The 20,406-nt window shown below is 51.8% G+C and overlaps 1 protein-coding gene across 2 annotated transcripts in view; it reads left to right on the top strand.

Moving 5' to 3' along the window:
• Window positions 1-20,406, top strand: part of NOVA2 (NOVA alternative splicing regulator 2) — a 56,869-nt gene that overhangs the window by 19,099 nt on the left and 17,364 nt on the right. For both annotated transcript variants that reach the window (XM_077318448.1, XM_077318449.1), the window contains exons 2-3: window positions 6,740-6,883; window positions 17,442-17,608. In XM_077318448.1, the coding sequence (XP_077174563.1) occupies window positions 6,740-6,883; window positions 17,442-17,608 (311 nt within the window). The remainder of the gene's footprint in view (window positions 1-6,739; window positions 6,884-17,441; window positions 17,609-20,406) is intronic.

Raw genomic sequence — 20,406 nt, 5'->3', positions numbered from 1 at the left:
GGGAGGTGGAGCCAAACTCAAAATGCCACAGACGCCATAGATGATAGAGCCAACCACATAGTGCCATCTTCATAGCAGCTCCAGTGTTAACAGGATGTTTTTAAATTTCCACAGCCAGTTAGATGTCTAGAGGCCAGTAGCAGTAGTAGTAGTAGTAGTAGTAGTAGTAGTAGTAGTAGTAGTAGTAGTAGAAGAAGAAGAGTTGGTTCTTATATGCCGCTTTTCTCTACTTGAAGGAGTGCCAAAGTGGCTTCCAATAGCTTCCCTTCCTCTCCCCACAACAGACACCCTGTGAGGGAGGTGAGGCGGAGAGAGCTTTGAGTGAAACTGCTTTGTGAGAACAGCTTTAACAGGACTGTGACTGGCCCAAGATCACCCAGTTGGCTACATGTGGAGGAGCAGGGAATCAAACCCGGATTTCCGGATTAGAAGCCGTCGCTCTTAACCACGACACCATTTTCTAAAAACATTTGATGGGCGCCATGTTGGTGACCCCAGGTTCAATGATTGAATCTTAAAAAAAAATAAAACACAACCCTCTCCCTTCCCCACCATCCACAGAAACTCAAGGTGTGTTACAAAGGTAGCTCTGAGAAAAGGAGGACAGCAAGAGTTTTATTTATTCAGACATTTTTTTCTCTGCCTTCCCTGCCGCGAGGCAGCAGACGACTGGTCAGTTTGCAAAACAAGATAAAAACCAGGCAAAGTTTGGGCAGAACCAAGTCACAAATAGAGGGCAAACAGAGGGAATCTACATCAGTGTCAAAGCCAGTAGTACTAAGGTAGTCAAACTGCAGCCCTCCAGATGTCCATGGACTACAATTCCCATGAGCCCGGCTCATGGGAATTGTAGTCCATGGACATCTGGAGGGCCGCAGTTTGACTACCCCTGCTAGTCAATGGTCAGGTGCCGACCCAAAATGGATCTGTAGCCTAGCTGGCGTCTGAAGAAGGCCTCATGGGGAAGAGAATTCCAAAAATGAATGGGACCTTCCGTTCAATTCCATGGGTTTGGCCCAGTGGTTTGGCCCAGAGAAGAAGAGTTGGTTTTTATACCCCACTTTTCGCTATCAGATGGAGACCCAAAGTGGCTTAGAATATCCTTCAATTCCTCTTCCCACAATGGACACTGTTTGATCCAGGTAGGGCTGAGAGAGCTCAGAGAGAACTGCTCATCCAGAACAGCACTATCAGGTCTTCCATCTGGCTGCATGTGGAGGAGTGGGGAATCAACCCCAGCTTGCCTGATTAGAAGCCGCTGCTCTTAACTGACAGCATGCTGGCTCACTTGTCAAAGGGTGGGTAGGTTTTCGATCCTAAACTCCTGGGTCAGCCTAGTGAAATGGATAAGTCTTATTGGAGGAGCAGACTTTTACTTGGGAAACTGGGTTTGATTCCCCACTCCTCCTCCACGTGCAGCCAGCTGGGTGACCTTGGGCGGGTCACAGTTCCCTCAGGGCTCTCTCAACCTCACCTGCCCCACAGGAAGGGAAAGGTGATAGTAGGCTGCTTTGAGACTCCTTTGGGTAGTGAAAAGTGGGATACATAAAAACCAACTCTCTCTTATCCTCCTAGTCTTGAGGTGGTAGAGACTAGCAGATAATTCATACCTTCTGCAATGGTGTCTTTCCCCAAAAAAAAAAAAAAGACCCATGAGAGAGAGAGAGAGAGAGAGAGAGAGAGAGAGAGAGAGAGAGAGAGAGAGAGAGATCTGTTTTCGTCCTCGGAGGGCTTTGATTCCATACCCCGGGGGACCGTCACAATCTGGACTCAGCAGCGGGCCCAAATCACTGATCACAAAAGCTGCTCTCCAGCCTGGCCACTGGACTCAGCAGGGGATTCACAGCATAAGTAGGTCAGGCCCGAAGTCTCGAGTAAGCCGTGCGCCACGGCAGCCCAGCCCCTCTGCTGGGGCCAGATAAAAATAGGTGCTCTTGTTTCATGGGCTGGGGAGGAAGTCGCTTGTTATGGAGCTGGGGAAGAAGCTAAGTCGCGGGGGGGGGGGGCAGGGGAGGTCAGCCGTTGCTTCCACGTTTGGAGACTGAACCAAGCCTGTTTCTACGTTCCCAGCCTTTCCGCTTTATTTGTTGGTCTCGAAATTCGGCAATTCTGGTGTTCAATGTTGTTTGCAAGGAGTTCTGTTTATTTTTATTTATTTATTTTATTTATCATACTTATATATTGGGCTTGGGAATAATTATTATTTTGCACTCGGTGGTGATAACGTGGCTGGATTGGTCAGGGCAAAGATTCAGCATAGGGCTGTGGTCGGAGAGGGTCAGGTCAGGCGAGGACTGGTGGGCCTGGGTTCAAATCTGAGGAAGTGGGGCTCCAGAAGGAGAGCGACCTCGGTAGTCTATAATTCTGTGTGGACCACCTCCCAGCCATTTTCTCCAGGAGAGGTTAAGTAAGTGTGTTAAACAAACAAACCAACAAATAACAATTAAAAGGTGATTTATGTCAAAGTCTCACACTAACAAGTCTTGTTAGCTTACTGGGTGATCTTCAGCCAGCTCCAGTCTCTCAGTTTACCCTACCTCACAGGACCGTTGCAAAGATAAAACGAGGGGAAAGGGAACCACGGAGAACAGACTAGATTTTTAAAAATGAATTCAGTGCAAGACTGGGCATCTAGTTGCCTTTGAAAATTTGCAAGAAAGCTACCAAGGTGGTGGCCACAGCTGGCACCCTGTGTTCCCGGATGTCTGGAACCCTGAGATATACTGCAACTGAACACAGAGGCTCATTTCTGCTTTCAGGATTATGTATTGGTGTGGTGAAAGGATTTTCACAAGCGGCCACTGTCCCAAAGGCCTACAGAAAGAGGGTTTGACATTTGCCCTGGTTCAGTCCGAAAATAAATGCAAGCAGAGTGTTTGGGCCTGCTAAGGGAGCAGGTTCTTCTCAAATCTGGCATGAGAAACACAGACTTGCGGAAGGAGCAATAACCGCATTCTTTCACAAAGCTTTCTGAGACGACGGAGGAGGAGACGAGAATGTTTTACAGCAGGGGTAGTCAACCTGTGGTCCTCCAGATGTCCGTGGACTACAATTCCCATGAGCCCCTGCCAGCAAATGCTGGCAGGGGCTCATGGGAATTGTAGTCCACGGACATCTGGAGGACCACAGGTTGACTACCCCTGTTTTACAGCACAGCAGGTTGTGATATAGCCAGCTAGTTCTAGATCAGGTGGCCAGGTATGGACATTAGCGCATCGTTCTAGAACCACAGGGAGCTAGAACTTGGAGGGCCGGCATTGTGTAGTGGTCAGACTATTAGATAAGGTCAGGGAAGTGATGGAAATGAGAAGCACTGGTCAGTGCCCTGAACCGGGGTAGTCAATCGGTGGCTCTCAGATATCCATGGAGTCCAGTTGTGCTGAGCCCCTGCCAGCTGGTAATTGTAGTCCATGGACATCTGGAGAGCCACCGTTTGGCCACTACTTCCCTAAGTTGGCCTGGGGCCTTCATACCTGGAGGACTGCCTCTTCTGACATATCCCCCACCTGTGAAATTTGCGGTCTTCAACGCGCAACCTGCTTGTGGTGTCTGCCCCGCAGGAGATTTACCTGGCATCTATCGGGACAAGGGCTTATTTGCGGTGGCTCCAGCCTAGTGGAACCAGCTGTCATGTGGTAGGCAGGCCCAGTGGGACAGTTCCAGAGGGCCCACAAGGCAGAGCTCTTCTGTTTAGCTTTTCATTCATGGGTCTGTTTGAGGGCTGTTTTTTCATTTTATTGATATTACTAGATTTAAAGCCCATTGCATCTGTAAATGCAACTGACGCTAGCATCCCATTCCCCCCCCCCCGAGTGCAGTTCCCTCCAGGACTCCTCCCTGCCCTGAAAACTTGCGTCAAGCCTTGGAGAGGCCGTGGCATTCCTTTTCGGAGCAGGAGGGAGTGGTGGTGGGAACCCCGTTCCCCCCCACCCAGCAGCCTCCCACCAGCCCTCCACCCTGCCCCAAAAAGACATGCCAGGGCCTCTCCAAGGCTCAGCGGACATTTTTGGGCCAGGGAACTACCTTCTCTCCCCCACAGCCCCACCAACCTCCTCTCCCAGCAGTGGTCAGGGGCGGACTGGCACTGATTGTGCCAGACTGCCCCTCACTGGGTTCGTTGGGGGCTGGTCCGGCCTCTGTTTTGCTGTGCATGTCCTGATTGGCCCCTGGACCAGAAACAGAATCCACACCAGCTCCACCCAGGAGGCTGCTGCTCAAATATTATAAAAGCGGCTAGGTGTTAAAGGTGTTTTGAATTCCCCAAGACTGCTTTTCAAGGCAAGAGCAGATCAGAGGTGGTGTGCCATGGCCTGCCTCTGTACAGCAGCCCCTGAATTTCTCCATGGCCTCCCATCCAAATATTTTTTAGCTTCTGAGACCGGACAGCTTGATCCATCCATGACAATTGGGGCTCAAATCCCCACTTGTATGCGGGGCGTGCTGGGGGATTGTGCCCCAGTCGCTTTCTCCCGGCTACAGTGGCTGTCGAGAGGAAGACTTGGGGAATGAAGAACAATGGAAACCGTCTTGGAAATGTACCAGACCAGCAGACAGGAGTCCAGACAGTCACTCTAAACATAATCCCCATAAAAACCCCAATTAAAAGTTACATATAACATCACATAACATATAGCGGTGGTGGTCACAATTCTGATCTTAGTTCAGCCTGGTGGAGAGAATAATGTTCAGAAGAGGGTGGCACCAATACAATAGATCTAACCATGATCTCGGTGTTAGAGATCTCAACATGAGGAGGGGAGGGGCAGTCTATTTAGGGTTACCAGCCTCCATGTGGGGTCTGGAGACCCCCAGGAAGTATGACTGACCTCCAGACTGCAGATACAGATACAGAGGGGGGACTCTATGGCCCACTGAGGTCTGTCTCCTACCTCAAACCTGGACCTCCTCAGGGTCCACCCTCAAATTGCAAGGGATCTCCAAAGCCAGAGTCTAGCCCAGGGGTCGGCTCTTCAGATGTCCCATGAGGAATTGTAGTCCAGAGACATCTGGTGACCACAGCTTGGCCACCGCTGGTCTGGCCCAGGGGGGCATTCTGAGTTTCCTCCTAGCAAACTGACTGATCTGCATTCACTTCTGTGGAAAGGAAGAGACAGATCCTGCAGATCTGGCCATTTTCTCCACTGGAAGAGTCAGTGCAGGATGTGATGTATCGGGGACAGCTTTGGGATAGCCAGCCTCCAGGTGGGGCCTGGGGATCTCTCTCCAGACATTCCTCTCCAGACAAATGAGATCGGCTCCCCTGGAGAAAAGGGATGCTTGGGAAGGGGGGCTTTATGGCATTATACTCAACTGAGGTCTCTCCTGCCTGCTTCTGGCTCTACCCCCAAAGACTCCAGGAATTTTCGAACCCTGGGACAGCTCCTTCTTGGAGAAGAAAGGGCCTCTGCTAGCGGAATGCATCTGTGGGGTTTAGGCCGTGGTACTGAATGCCAGAATATCAACCTGAAATGTCTTCTCCAAAAAAAATGCAAACTCCCCACCTCAAATAAACGATGCAGATAAGGATTGTCACATCTTTATGCCGTTTTCCTGTTAAGACATTCCTGCTTTGACGGAGGAAGGAGCTGAGTGGCACTGGACAGAAGGAGAAAAGTCCTTCATCTCCCCCCCCCCCCCAGTAGGGCTGTTTTTCATTCGAGGTCTAGCCGGGGAGAGATGCAGCCATTTTGTTTGCTGGGCGGGGGAAGGAAATGACAGCCATTGAGATGCTGGCGGCCTTGGCCCCCGTCCCGGCCATGAGATTTTGCTGGCAAGCGTCTCTCTGTGCGATCAAAGCGACATTGAAACCCAAAGGCCTCTGGGAGGCTGCATCTGCTCAGGCTCAAGGGGGGGGGGAATCTCCTGGGGGAGAACCCGGCTGGCTCCCACCAGATAGAAATTCTCCCTCTCCCATCTGACGTTGCAGTTTGGGGTAGCGAGCGAGCCAGCTTGGTGTGGTGATTAAGAGAGAGCTTGAATCTGGAGAATCGGGTTTGATTCCCTGCTCCTCCTCCCATGCAGCTGGCTGGGTGACCTTGAGGCAGTCCCAGTTCTGTCAGAGCTCTCTTAGCCTTACTTGCCTCACAGGGTGTCTGTTGTAGGGAGAGGAAGGGAAGGCGATGGTAAGCCATGTTGAGATTCCTTTGGGCAGTGAAAAGTGGGGTATAAAAACCAACTACTACTACTACTACTTCTTCTTCTTCCTCCTTTCTCAGGTCATGATAAAACTCACAGAAGTCTTTATGGCTTAGTGGTAACTTTTTGTGAAGACCCAACCCCTCGCATGATTTCATACTTCTTGACACCAGTTGTGAGGACTGGAAACTTGTTGTGGGGTGCACGACTGTGTGTTGCAAAACGAAGGCTGAAATTCTTAAGAATCTGAAATGGATTTAGGACCATGCGGAGGTTGTGGCTGGGCTGGTATGTGGGTTTGTCTCCAGACTTGTCAACAGCTATTCTCCTGCCCAGAGCAGCTGTGGGGTGGGGAAGTCACCTGCACGGGATCCAAGACAGCTGTGATCATTCTGCCCCCTTTGCAGCAGCTTGCTCCAAGCTGCTCCGGGTCTGGTCTTGGGCACATAACCCGATTTCCCTAATGAACGGGTGTTTTGGGGCTGGGATGCCTTTTCCCTGTGACTGCTCCGATCCAGGCGCCCTTGAGCCTCGTCTCCAGCTCCCCCTCGATGCGGGATGTCCACAAATCCACGTCAATTCCCTTTCTCCTCCTTTTTTTCAGAGGACGGGGAGTACTTCCTGAAGGTCCTGATCCCCAGCTATGCCGCCGGGTCCATCATCGGCAAAGGAGGCCAAACCATCGTCCAACTGCAGAAGGAGACGGGTGCCACCATCAAACTGTCCAAGTCCAAGGATTTCTACCCAGGTGAGTCTCCCCAGCAAAGGCACCACCTGGGAGCGTGTGGAGCAGGAAAGGGCCTGACTGTGGACCTAGGCCCTTGCCGAAGCCCCTCTCCCCGGTAGCCTCGCCCAAGCCAGAGATCGGAGAGCTGTTCTGCATTAGGGTTGTGCGCTTCAGTTCAGCTGCCACAGGTGATCCCCGAAGCCTGAAGTGGTGCATAGGAGGCCAGCGCCATTTCGGCTGAACCAAGCCGAAGAGTACAGCCCTCGTTTGCATACGCCTCGAATTGGGCCGTTGAATGTGTGAACTCTCCCATGGAACCAGTTTGGGACCTGCTTGTGCTGTTAATCCGCTGGTGGCATTTGGTTCCGCTGGGGTTGTCGGAGGGGACGGGGCACGAACTGGATGATGAACGAAAGTGGGGGTGGGGAGATGGGGGTGGGTTTCTGATGTTGGCCTTGGGTTGTGTCGGCCTCAGTCAGATGCCTGGTGGAAAAGTGGTGTCTTTATTTTTATTTTATTTATTCGTTTGATTTATATACCGCCTCTCACTGCGACATCTTGGGGCATCTTGCATGTGGTGGAACTGCCATGAACTTTCATAAATTTGGATTCGGTTCCTGGCTCTTCACGAGAAACAGCCAGGCTCACCTGTGGCTTTTCACAGAGAATAGAGAGCAGAGGTTTAAATTTCAAATGGGTCACGAACTGGTTCGTACGAGTTCAGTGTTTGGCTGGTGGTTCGGCCAAGAGCTACAACCGAACTGCAGAAATGCGATTCGTGCCCATTCGTAGTTGCCGTAGCCGGCCTGGCCACTGGGAGACGTTGTACGGGGAGAGTGGTCAGATTCAGAATGGCAAACTTCTGGAGATTTGGGGGCAGAGCTTGGGCAGGATAGGGACCTCAGTGGGGTACAGGGCCCTTGTGCCCACCCTCCGGAGCTTCCCTTTTCTCCAGAGGGACTGATCTCTATAGTCTGGAGGTGAGCTGTAGAAAAGCCCTCTTGAATAACGGCAGAAAGTCAGCAAATCAGGAGCTTTTCCGACCCTCCTCAGTAAATTTGCCAGATCACCTCTGAATTAAACTTCTCTATCCAAACTAAATTCCTTGAATCAGGTTTGCTTTGGTTCTTCAGGCACTCAGTTTGTCTTGCCAAAAAATAAAATTGGGAAGAGACTGGGGTTGCCAGTCTCCAGTTGGCACCTGGGGATTCTGCTATTACATTTACTCTCCAGACAGCCAAGGTCAGCTCCCCAGGAGGAAATGGCTCCTTTGGACGTTAGACCCCGTGGCTTTAGACCAGGGGTAGTCAAACTGTGGCCCTCCAGATGTCCATGGACTACAATTCCCAGGAGCCCCTGCCAGCATTCGCTGGCAGGGGCTCCTGGGAATTGTAGTCCATGGACATCTGGAGGACCGCAGTTTGACTACCCCTGCTTTAGACCCTTCGGAGGTTCCACCTCTCCCTAGTCCCCACCCTCAAATCCAGAGACCCGAGCCCCCCTCCAAGGTTACAGGATTGCCTAGGGAGGGGGAGGGAAATAGACCCTGCCCCACTGGGCAATCTCGCTGCCCTGCGTTCTCCGTAATCCCAAAGGCTTCCATCTCTAGGCCAAGCCGCAGAAAGAGAGGGCAGCTGTAGACGGCCTCGGTCAGCTTTTGGGGACGGCCGGGGGGGGGGGGCAGCTGCCTGTCCCAGAGCCACCCCCTCCCCCGTAATCCCAGCTGCGACTGAAGGGCAGACAAAACCCCGCCAGGGCAGCCCCTGCTAAGCCTCTTTCCTTCCGCATCCTCCCGCTCTTGATTGCGGGATTAATCCGTCAAATCCTCGCGGCTGCAGCAGCATGATTTCGGGGGCGGTGGGAGAGAGGGAGGGATGCCCTCCCGCAAGACCGTGTTGCCATGGCAACGGGGAGCAGGTGCGTTGTTTGTTGGTGACGGCTGAGAAGACCCCCGGTCCCCTTCCCGGGGTGGCGGCGGAGGAAACAAAAGCAGGATCCGACCGTCTTCTTGCTCGCCGGGGGTCAGGGTGGCCGGGGGAGGGGTTGCCGGCTCCCAGTTGGGAAACTCCTGGAGAATTGGGGATGAAGCCCAGGGAGGGGAGGGGGAGGGACCTCTGTGGGGCAGGATGCTACAGAGCTTCCCCTTCAAAGCATCCATTTTCTCCAGAGGAACTGAGGTCCGTAGTCTTGAGCTGAGCTGGGATTCCAGGTCCCGCCTTAAGACTGGCTTTCCTTCTGCGCATCCTCCACTGTCGTGGTTTAGGCCGCACATCCCAGATCGCAGCCCAGCCCTCTCTGTGAGCGGATCCCGAATAATCCCAGTGAATTCCCTGGCCTCATTCTCACAAAAGTGGGGAAAACAGCTTGTAGCCACGCGAATACGCAAAGGAGCAGCGGGACCTCTGAGCAGGTGCAGAGTGTCCCAAACCAGAGGGACTGCCAGACTGCCTGACTGACTATACACCCTGAAGGGCATTGCACTCAGCCAGTACAAACAGGCTGCTGACCCCTGAGATGTCCGTTTGGCCTCACCCAGGGCACCCAGGGCCTTCTCAGTCCTGGCCCCCATGTAGTGGGACAAGCTCCCCCAAAAGCTGCGAGCCCTTCAAGAGCTGGCTCAGTTTCAAAGATGGAGCTCTTCTGCCAGGCATCTGGTTGGGGCTGCTAACCAGCGACATCATGAGTTGGCCCCCTCCTGCCATGAGCTTCCCTGGAAAGAACTGGGAATATCCCCTTGGACCTGGGTGCAGTGATGGAATTGTGTGAGATCTTTGTTTTTAACTGGTTTTAATTAATGTTATTGTCTTCTTAATGTCATTTTAACAAATTGTTATTTAATTACTGTGTTGTCAAGTGCCCCAATCCTTGCTGGGAGGGGCAGTCATATAAATCCAAACCGACCAACCACTGGCAGAACCCATAAATCTGCAGGGAATCCAGGATCCACAGAGAATTGAGCCTGGCCCACCAGTGGTTCCAGATGCCACCTGAGGGGTACCAGCTCTGAGTTAGGAAGTCCCTGGAGATTTGGAGCCTTGGGAGGGTGGGCTTTGAGCAGGGTTGTCTGATATACTGAGATAACATCCATCTGCAAAGCTTCCATTTCCTTAATGAGAACTGCTCTCTTTGTCTAGTGATTGGTGGTAGAACTGGGAGATCGCCAGCCCAGATCTGGAGATTGGCAACCCATGGCATGTTCTCATGAGCAGCTACATCAGAGTAGCACATTTAAGGCACCTTTGAGAACACGGGTGGCCAAACTGTGGCTCTCCAGATGTCCATGGACTACAAGTACCATGAGCCCCTGTCAGCATCCTTCTTAAAGGCGGGTGGAGGCTCTCCTGACGTCACTCTTTGTCGGAAGCCCACTTTTGAGTCCTTTCCAGTCATCCCAGCGCTCGGCCCCAATGAGCTTCCAGTGGAGTGGGTGTCCTCATTAAAGGCCGCCGCTGAAGCCAAAGCACGCTGACTCAGGACTGAGGCCCGGTTTTTGTGCAAGGAAGAGTTTTGTGCAGGCGTGAAGCCGGTCACCCACGATTTCGGGTCCGGATGCACACCCCCCATGGTCTCTTCTTGCTTTTGAGTGGTCGGTTGCACAAGCTGTGGGGATCCTGGGGGACATCTGCGAGGGCCAGGAAGGGATCCCCTTGACGGCGGAGAGCAGAAGCTGAACTGCAGCCTTGAATGGCACGCAGCTGCTGTTTTCTGTTGCCTCAGGAGGGTGGAGGCCGGTCAGGAAAGGAAGCAGGAAATGGCCCTTGGGCTAGCCTGGCGGGGGAAATGGGATTCAATGGCCGGAAGCCCTCTCCCCGATAAGGGGGCCAGAACAAGGTCTGCTGGACTCCCACCAAGTTGACACGTGGGTCCCAATCCGAATCGGGGATCTCCTGTCGCATTCTTCCCCTTTTTAGAAGGGGAACTGGAAAGGGACAGAACACTTTGTTAGGAAAAGGGCAGGAGCCTGGTTCTCCAGAGGGGGAGAACCCTCTTTGTGGGGAAGTGGAGTCAGCAGTAGACCTGTGGGGGGTGGGGGGTGGGGGGTGGGGGCGGGTGCCTGCAGACACTCCATCCCTGCTCGTTGGGGAAATGGGCATGCGTGCGTAACCCCTGTTTCACCCTGTCCCAAAAACAAAGGAGCAACGGGGAAGCAGGTTGAAGAAAGCTAGGAGGCAAAACAGAATATAAATGTCTATCCTATAGACAGAATCACTAGACATTTGTTAGCTGATGGGTGCCCAGAAATAAAGGAACTGGTGGCCGAATTTTGGCTCCTATGATACGAAGGGACAGTCGGCTAGGCAAGAATCAATTCTAGACCAGGGGCACCTACAATTAGTGGTGGAAATTACTGATTGCTGGGCATTCTGGAGGAATCCATTGTTGGTTGCTGCCTATTTTATTTCTCTTATTTGTTTTATTAAGACTATATGTAATTTTTATCATTAATTATGAATTACTCCGATTTTCATGATGCTTTTATATGCCATTAAAGGTTTTTTGAAATTTGAATATAAATGACTACACAGGCAAAAGATTCACTAGCCGTCCTGCTCACACGAAAGAAGAGGAGGAGGAGGGAGCTGGGTGTTTTGTACCCTGCTTTTTACTACTAGAAGGAGTCTCACAGTGGCTTCCAATCGCCTGCCCTTCCTCACCCTGTGAGGTAGGTAAGGCTGAGAGAGTTCTGAGAGAACTGACCCAAGGTCACCCAGTTGGCTGCTGGTGGAGGAGGAGTTGGGAATTGAACCCAGCTCTCCGGATTAGAGTCTGCCACTCTTAACCACCACACCAAGCTGGCTCTTGACCACGAGACCAAGCTGCCAGGCGTGCTTCTGGGAAGAGACGCAGATCCAGAAATCTACACAGCTGGTGAAAGGCCGCAGGGCCTGGCTGGCAACCAAGGAGGGCCACCCCAGACAATGGCCAGCTCCATTCCTTCCCTTGCATCTCCCCACCCCAGTTGAGACTAATGGGGGGGGGGAGAGCAGAGGCCCACTTGGCTCCCCAGAGGGAACACTGGGAGACCACATGTATCCTCTGCTCCGTGCCGGACTCTGAGAACGAATGAGCTCCCTCCAGGCCCTTTCCTCTCTGTGCTGCATCAGAGGAACCATTGGCTGGACTGGGCTTATTGTTCTCTGCAAAAACCAAAGCGTTGTGAACAAAGGGGGCGGGTAAACAAGTGACTGTTGCTATGGATACCTCCAATTGCTCCCCATGGCAACAGTCAGCAATATGTCCCCTTGGGCACTACAAGTACTGGGTTCTGGGCTGAAGTAAGAGTTGGGTTTTATACCCTGGTTTTCACTTCCCGAAGGAGTCTCCGAATGGCTTCCAATTGCCTTCCCTTCCTCTCCCCACCACAGACACCCTGTGAGGAAGGTGGGCCTGAGAGAGCCCTGAGATTGCTGAAGAAGAAGAAGAAGAATTGGTTCTTAAATGCCGCTTTTCTCTACCCGAAGGAGTCTCAAAGTGGCTTTCTTTGGTTTTCCCTTTCCTCTTCCTACAACAGACACCCTGTGAGGTGGAGGAGGCTGAGAGAGCCCTGATATTCCTGCTCGGTGAGAACAGCTTTATCAGTGCCGTGGCGAGCCCAAGGTCACCCAGCTGGCTGCATGTGGGAGAGCAGGGAACCCATCCTGGCTGGGTTCCCACAGCACCAAGCTGACTTCTCACCTGGTTTGGATTTCTGCAAAGGAGAGACATCTCCCCAAATCTCCTGGTGCTTTGTGGGCTTCTTAATATCCATTACTAAGGTCAGTCAGCTGAGGCCAGACCCCCCCCCCCCCGACAGTGACCTGAAAGATGCCAGTGGGACTCCCACACTCGACCCCAGCACTCATGAGCACATGGCTTCTAGACATGGCAGTCCCCTTCAGATTAAGCATGGCTGCCGGCACTGGACCACAATTTCTGGGATGCGTATGCCTCCGGGGAACGGTCCAACTGCTGCTGAACATTAAAAGGGCTGCCTGGGAAGCCAGCGGAAAGGATTCCCCGTGCAGATGGAACGGGAAACAGGAGCCGGGCGTTGCAACATGGGCTGAAATCCTTGCTGCATTTCAGAAGGGCTGGGCGGGATGAATCTGAGAGTGTGGCCAAAGGGTATGAACCCTTGCGCCACGTGAGCCCTTTGGCCACACCAGATGTGCACTGGAGAGGCTGCATTTGAAGCTCCCTCTGAGCAAGTGAGCCCCCAATTCAGAGCAGGACTTGGGAGGGAGAAGAGTTTTGTTACATGCTGCAGCTCTTGGTCCCGGCAAGGGCCCTGATAACCAATAACTGTATTGGGGTGATTAGCTCGGTAACCCTCTTAAGAACCCACCTTGTCGCAAATGACATTCAGCCATCCCAGTTGTCGGCTTCGCTTGACCAAATTTTCTGCTCTTGCTTGTGGAAGACCGCAGTGATTTTAGGAATACGCTTGATGAATTGACTTGTAGTCCTAAAGTGCACTTTTAAAATTTAAAGTCTGCATCCTCGACAAGCATTCTTGACACACCCTCTCCCACCTTTGGAGTAGGACAAAAGGACGCAGAGATATCAATTTCTACTCTGCTCATACCTGACAAAGGGAGGTCTGAGTTGCAAGAGCTTATGCTCTGGAACTCTTGTAGGCCTCCAAGATCCTAAGAGAACTTGACTCTAGTCTAATGGTTGTATTGCAGATCAACATGGCCGCCCCTGAAACTATTTGAATGGGGGGGGGGGGGTTGAGTAATATATTGTAAGCTCAAGATTCTCTTCCAAGGGAGGAACTTTTTTGTCAACTTTTGTGATTGGAATTGCTGCACTAATTCAAATAGCCTTTCAGGGTGTAGATCAGGGGTAGTGAAACTGCGGCCCTCCAGATGTCCATGGACTACAATTCCCAGGAGCCCCCTGCCAGCATTCGCTGGCAAGGGGCTCCTGGGAATTGTAGTCCATGGACATCTGGAGGGCCGCAGTTTCACTACCCCTGTTGTAGATTGTGACTTACTGTGGAGGTACCTCTGACATTTTGGGCATTACTTTCTGCGTTGTCTGGGTTTGGATCTGCCAGAATACTAGCAAAGGGACAGGTACTTGCAAGCTCTCTGCATGGCCCATTTCAGATCAAATGCCTTCCTTCCCAGGGTATATTCTGGAACTGAAGTGGCTCAAGGGAGTGCTGTTTGCCCTGTTGGGGGGAAATATGCCTGCCATCTCCCTCTTTTTCTTCTTTTGCTATCCTTGGAAGTTCCTTATGGGGGTGTGCAAGGCAAGAGATGCCATTGCCTGTCTCTGTGTAATAAAACCAATATAGAATCTAGGTGCACCTTTAAGACCAACCAAGTCTGGTTCATGGGATGAGCTTTCGTGTGCACACCCACTTCCTCAGATACAATGTCGTGGAATGGAAGTAACCGGTGCATGCTTATAGGCATAGTGTAAGAGTATATTTACATTCAGCATAATGAAAACGGCTAACAAATTCCTGAGATAAGTAGGAAAAAACAGCAATTTGAATTTGTTTGTATTCACTTGGCAGGGATCAGGTGGGAAACAGAGTTACACCCTTAGTGATGCTTGCAGGGAGGGAGGGAGAGAGGGAGAGGGAGGGAGGGAGAGGCATGTGAAGAAGTCCCCAATTCAAATCTAACCTCGGTCACAAACAGGTGGAATGATTTCAGCGCCTGCAATAGGCTGATACTGGGATAACATAAGGGGGTTGTGGAAAAGATTTCCAAGAGAGTATAATAGTTTCAGGTGTGCAGCCACAGTTGTAAGGAGGAGTAGAACAAAATCTAAGTTGAGAAGCACCTCAGAGACCAACTATACTCAGAAACAAAGCTTTCGATTTCCATTGGAGCAGTTAAGAGCAGTGGGTTCTAACCAGGAGAACTGGGTTTTACTTCCCACACCTCCTCATGCAGCCAGCTGGGTGACCTTGGGCCAGTCACAGTTTTCTGAGCTTTGTTCTCGCAGAGCAGTTCTCTTAGAGCTTTCTCAACCCCAGCTACCTTTCAGTGTTTCTGTTGTGGGGAAAAGATAACCGTAAGCCCATTTGAGACTCCTTCGGGTAATAGAAAGTGGGTACAAAACGCCCCCAACTCTTCTCCTGCTGGTCTTGCTAACAATGTTGCCATCTTTATAATCACGGCAATTTTCTATCAGTGCTGATGGTTGCCTAAGTTATGGCTTTAATTTTTAGATGTTCTTTATAATATTATTAATAATGTCACTTTTATTTTTGTTATTGTATATTTAAATTTTGTCCACCGCCTCGATATGGCTAGTCCAAGTGGGGCAGCTCTTAAATCAACATAATACATTAAAATAAATAAATAAGGAGCTACTGGTCTTGAATTTTGAGGCAGCATAATATAACGTTCTAGCATTCGGAATTCTTTTTAACATGCCATATAATTCTGCTTTTGTTGATTTCTAAACTGGGGCTTTGTTCCACTGGGACCTCTCCCCCTTTGATTGGTATCCACCCATCTGGAATCCAGGTGTACGGAGGAAAAGCATGCCGCATATGCTCAGATTGTTCTTGGTTGGCATTTAGCCCCGCCTGCCTTTGGGTGAATCCTGGAGAAAACGGCTGCTTTGTAGGGTGGAATGTCCCTCAGCCTCCCCTCCCTAAGCCCCAGTCTCCCAAGCTCCACCCTCAAATCTCCAGGTGTTTCCAGACCCAGAGTTGGCATCCCTCCTAGGGAGGCCTGCTCTTGTAAAGCAGGATCTGGGGCTGAGCCCAAGAAACAGTCTAAGTGTTGGCGGGAGAGGGGGACGACAGGGACCCTGACCCCGCCGTCCTCCCCTTCCTCACCTGGGTGGGGTGGGGGGCCGCAGACAAAGAAAAGAAGCATCTTCGGAGGCTCCGCCCCACCCCTGTCCCGTTGCCCAGGTGATTTGTCTCCTGTCTCTCAGCCCCCCCCACTCATCACCATAAGCACATTCCTCCTTTGCGGATGAGGGGGTGCCGGTTGCCATGACAACGGGCCCTCGAGGCCTGCAACCGTGGTGGGAGAAGGCCGCTCTGGGTTGCCAGGGCAACCAGGGTAGCAGAGATGTGCTATTGAGGCGGCAGCAGCTATGGAGAAGATGCGGCGGAAGATGCAGGGACCACCAGTGGGTGGGGGCGGGGGGGGGCGAAGAAAGATTTGTGGCTGGAGAATGCGGGTGCTCATCTCCTGGTATCCAAGGCGCTGGACTCTGCCTGCTCATGTCCCAAAAGCACCTCTGATTGTCCTTCCCCGCTGCACAGACCCCTCCAGACTCCCTTTTCTTCTTGTTTATTTCTGGCCCACTCCTGGGCCCATGAGAAAAGGGGGGGTGGAGGAGGGGGCAGCGAGAGGTTCGGACCCAAGGCTGAAAAGAACTCCCCTATGCAATTCGGGGCATGCCGGCCTGGAGCCGGAGCCAGGGAAGGGACTTCTGGAAGGGCTGGAGCAGAGGAAGAGAAACAGCGCTGGTGCAAATTCTGCCTTTTGGGAGGGCCAGTTAGGGTTGCCAACCTCCAGAGGAGGCTTAGCGATCTACCAGTATATTATGGTGGCTTTCTAGACAACAACAGTCCAGCTGCTTTGAAGGTTGGCTCCTTTGAACGCCTGCTTTGAAGGGTGAGGCTTCTCCCTGCCCCAAACCCCAACCTCCCCAGGCTCCACCCCCTTTCCTAAACCAGAGTTGGCAACCATAGCTTTCTCATTTTGACGTCTGGGTCAGTCCAGTTGCGTTGCATGTTAACAATCCTTGGACCAAGAATTCCCAACCGGGGCTCCATGAGCGCTCCCCTGCGGCTGGCTAGCCTTTCCCCTATATCCCACCTTAAGCTATTCCTGGCCTTGCTGTGCAGCTAGGGAGCTGGCGGCTTCCACTGACCTGCAGGTGGCATTCTGGGGTGGTTACCACACCCAGGAAAGGAGGCAGAGCCTCAAACCACCTCCTCTCTCTCCTCCATAGCCTTGCTCAGGCGTGGCAGGGAGGCATGGCCAGCTAGCATCACTTCCGACCCATTTCTGGGGCTCCCTGAAGGCTGAAAAATATCTCAGGGGCTCCTCCATGGTCAGAAGGTTGGAAAAGGCGGCCTTGGATGAACAGAGTCCTTGGGCTTTCTGCAGCATGTCAAGGGTGTTCAGAAAATGCGTGGAAGCCGTGCTCGGCTGAGGTTTTTATTTGTTTGTGAACCTCACTTTGAGGGTCCAAACTGGGGGTAGTCAAACTGTCGCCTTCCAGATGTCCATGGACTACAATTCCCATGAGCCCCTGCCAGCGAATGCTGGCAGGGGCTCATGGGAATTGTAGTCCATGGACATCTGGAGGGCCACAGTTTGACTACCCCTGGATGGATGCGATATTAGGGCACAGTGTGGGAGAGAAAATGTGATTTTGCTTGCTTCAGCTGTGTCCCAGATTGCTGTCTGTTGACCTTTCCCTAAGGCGCTGGGTGCGGGTCACAGATACGCCTATTTCTCTGTTTGCATAGACACACCCTGCATTCTTTTTCTCAGCCACCCTCTTCCTCCTCGAACCCCCAGGTCCCAAGAGTATGCGATAAGACCCTCTTCGTGGCCGTCATCTCCCTTTAAAACTTCTCTAACGCTTCCTTTCACTCCAGGGACCACGGAGCGTGTCTGCCTGGTGCAAGGCACGGCAGAAGCCCTCAACGCGGTGCACAACTTCATCGCCGAGAAGGTTCGGGAGATCCCACAGTCCGTGGTGAAGCCAGAGTCGGTCAATATTTTGCAACCACAAACAACTATGAACCCCGACCGGGCCAAGCAGGTGGGTGATCGGCCAGAGGACCCATCGGATTCTTGGGAGGGCGGGAGGCTAGCTGTTGTCTGCAGTCAATCTTTTGTTTAACAATTGTTCCAGAGGCAAGCAGGGAGGAAGTATCCTCAGAGAAGGCAGGAAGCTTCCAAAGAGGAGATGATTTGAAAATCATCAAGAAGTTCCTGTCCTATTTATGCTAAATATACATCTCCTCCAATTCCCCAAATTCCCCTTTGATATTATATACACTGCGTATCTCATGTAATCCAATAGAGAGCGTCCTGCCTGATCAAACCCAGAGGCTGCTGTTTTCTGACAGTGTCCAACCAGATCTCAGAGTCTAGTCTTTTAGGCAAATTAGCCTAATTCGTGGGTCAGTGCAGGAAATCCAAAACTAAAGCATGCGGACACATGAGTTGGCCTTCTACTGAACCAGGCCCTTGGTCCATCACAGTCAGCGCTGTCTACTAACGCTGGCAACTGCTCTTCACGGTCTCGGGCATCCCCTCCTGCCTGGTCCTTTCAACTAGAGATACCGGGGATTGAACCGGGGATCTTCTGGGTGCCAAGCAGATGTTCTGCCACTGAGGCACAGCTAGGAATGCCAGACTCCACTTGGGGAATTTGGGGATTTCCCAGAAGTACAGCTCATACTCATACTGCCAGTGTTTGCTGGCAGGGGCTCATGGGAATTGTAGTCCATGAACATCTGGAGGACCACCGGTTGACTACCCCTGCACTAGGTCATGGGTGGCCAAACTGTGGCTCCCCAGATGTCCATGGACTACAATTCCTATGAGCCCTTGCCAACACATGCTGGCAGCAGTTTATGGGAACTCTAGTCCATGGAGAACCAATCTGGCCTCTCCTGCACTAGGTATAGACTTTCTCTCTGGAGCACTGGAGAAGAAGTCCTTGCCCTCTCCTGCAGGACAACCCAGAACCTCTGGGGAGCCAAGAATGAAAGACGGCAGAGGCTTTTCGATGTCTCCATCATCTTGTGGCCACACCCACTTGTTCTGTAGGAGCAATTTGACAAACCTAAAACCTCCGTGAATTTTTCCTGTGGTGACGATAACAACAGCCCAGTGTGTGTGTGTGTGTGGGAGGGAAGGTCCTATGGTAATAAAAGCCTTTTCCCCAAACCAAAATGACACATTTCGAGCAAGGTCCAAATCTCTTTGCTGTCAAAATTTGCATCAGAGTTTTTTGCTTTCTTTTGTTTCTTGCTTCCTCACCGCCACCCCGTAGGGTTCCCAAAGCAAAAGACATTCAGAGGGGGTTTCCCAGGCCCGCCTTCACTCCAACGGCAGTCTCCCATCCGAGGACTAACCAGGGCTGTGCCTGCTTAGCTCCCAGGATCTGACAAGATGGGACTAGCCAGGACCACTTAATTCTGGGTGGGTCTGAATCAGGGAGATCCTTTTAAAAACATTGCTTCCTCGTTTTTGTATTTTGATGCATTATTTCACAGGCCTCATTGCCCAACGTTGCCCAAAGTAGCATAAAAAACCAAGTGCCAAATGAGGAAAAAATAGACGCATTTCCAAGTAAATTAGACATAGATCTATGGTGTGTGTGAGCCGAAATACTGGTAGTTTATTTTAAAATAAACCCTACACAAGAATCACATCTGCATTTTCCTCTGCAGAGAAATCAAGATTCCAAGTGAAAATAGGCCTTCAGTGGGGCCTGAGGAAGTGGGGGAGGCGTTTTCTCTCCACCCTTCAGAGTGGGTGAAGAGGCAGTTTTCCATTGTTGGTTGACTGTGCCGTCGCTATGGCAGCGCCAAAGGAAAGCCAGCACAGGGCTTGCAGCTGAGCGCAGGGATTACGCCACGGCCACCTTAGTGGTGTGCAGACCCAGGGCTGGAGGGGAAGAAAGGGGTTCGATGTGGCTGTTCCTGAGGAACCCCGCTGGACATGGGCATCACCGCACCCCGCCAGCCAAATCCTCTGCCTCATCGTTCTTAGGAAGCCGTGTGGAACTTCTGCATTGGATTTCCTTGGCAGCGCTCCATACTGCAAAGCCAGGGAGGGAGAAGGTGCCCGTCATCGCCATTCACGCTTCAGAGCTGCATCCTTCTCACCACTTTGACTTCAGTGGATGCAAAAGGGTATAGTTGCTAGTTTGGTGTGGTGGTTAGGAGTGTGGACTTCTAATCTGGCATGCTGGGTTCGATTCTGCTCTCCTCCACATGCAGCCAGCTGGGTGACCTTGGGCTCGCCACGGCACTGAGAAAGCTGTTCTGACCAAGCAGTGATATCAGGGCTCTCTCAGCCTCACCCACCCCACAGGGTGTCTGTTGTGGGGAGAGGAAAGGGAAGGCGACTGTAAGCTGCTTTGAGACTCCTTCGGGGAGAGAAAAGCGGCATATAAGAACCAACTCTTCTTCTTCTATATCTCGGCTTGTAATTGCACAGCTACAGCTAGAGTTGCCGTGCTCCCGTAATTCTGGCAACATTGGCTTCCCTCTGCATTCCGGTGTTCCCCTTCTTGTCAGCCCCTGTGGTGATTTAAAAAAAGATTGAAATAACACGGAATCACCATTGCAAGGTTTCTCGTGTGGATAATCAGCGCTGGAGTGGAGTTCCACATAACTGCCATCGCTGGGAGAGCCAGTGTAGAGTCGTGGTTAACAGCAACCGCCTCTAATCTGGAGAAGTGAGGCCCATGCAGCCAGTTGTGTGACCTTGGGCCAGTCATAGTTCTCCCAGAGCTCTCCTAGCCCCACATACCTCACTGGGTGTCTGTTGTGGGAAGAAGAAATAAATAGTCCAGTCAGGCACCTTTAAGACCAACAAAGT

The sequence above is a fragment of the Paroedura picta genome, unplaced genomic scaffold (assembly GCF_049243985.1).
Source record: "Paroedura picta isolate Pp20150507F unplaced genomic scaffold, Ppicta_v3.0 Ppicta_v3_sca21, whole genome shotgun sequence".
NCBI lineage: Eukaryota > Metazoa > Chordata > Lepidosauria > Squamata > Gekkonidae > Paroedura > Paroedura picta.
Note: the sequence above shows the minus strand (reverse complement) of the source record. Positions and strands in the feature narration are given on the sequence as shown.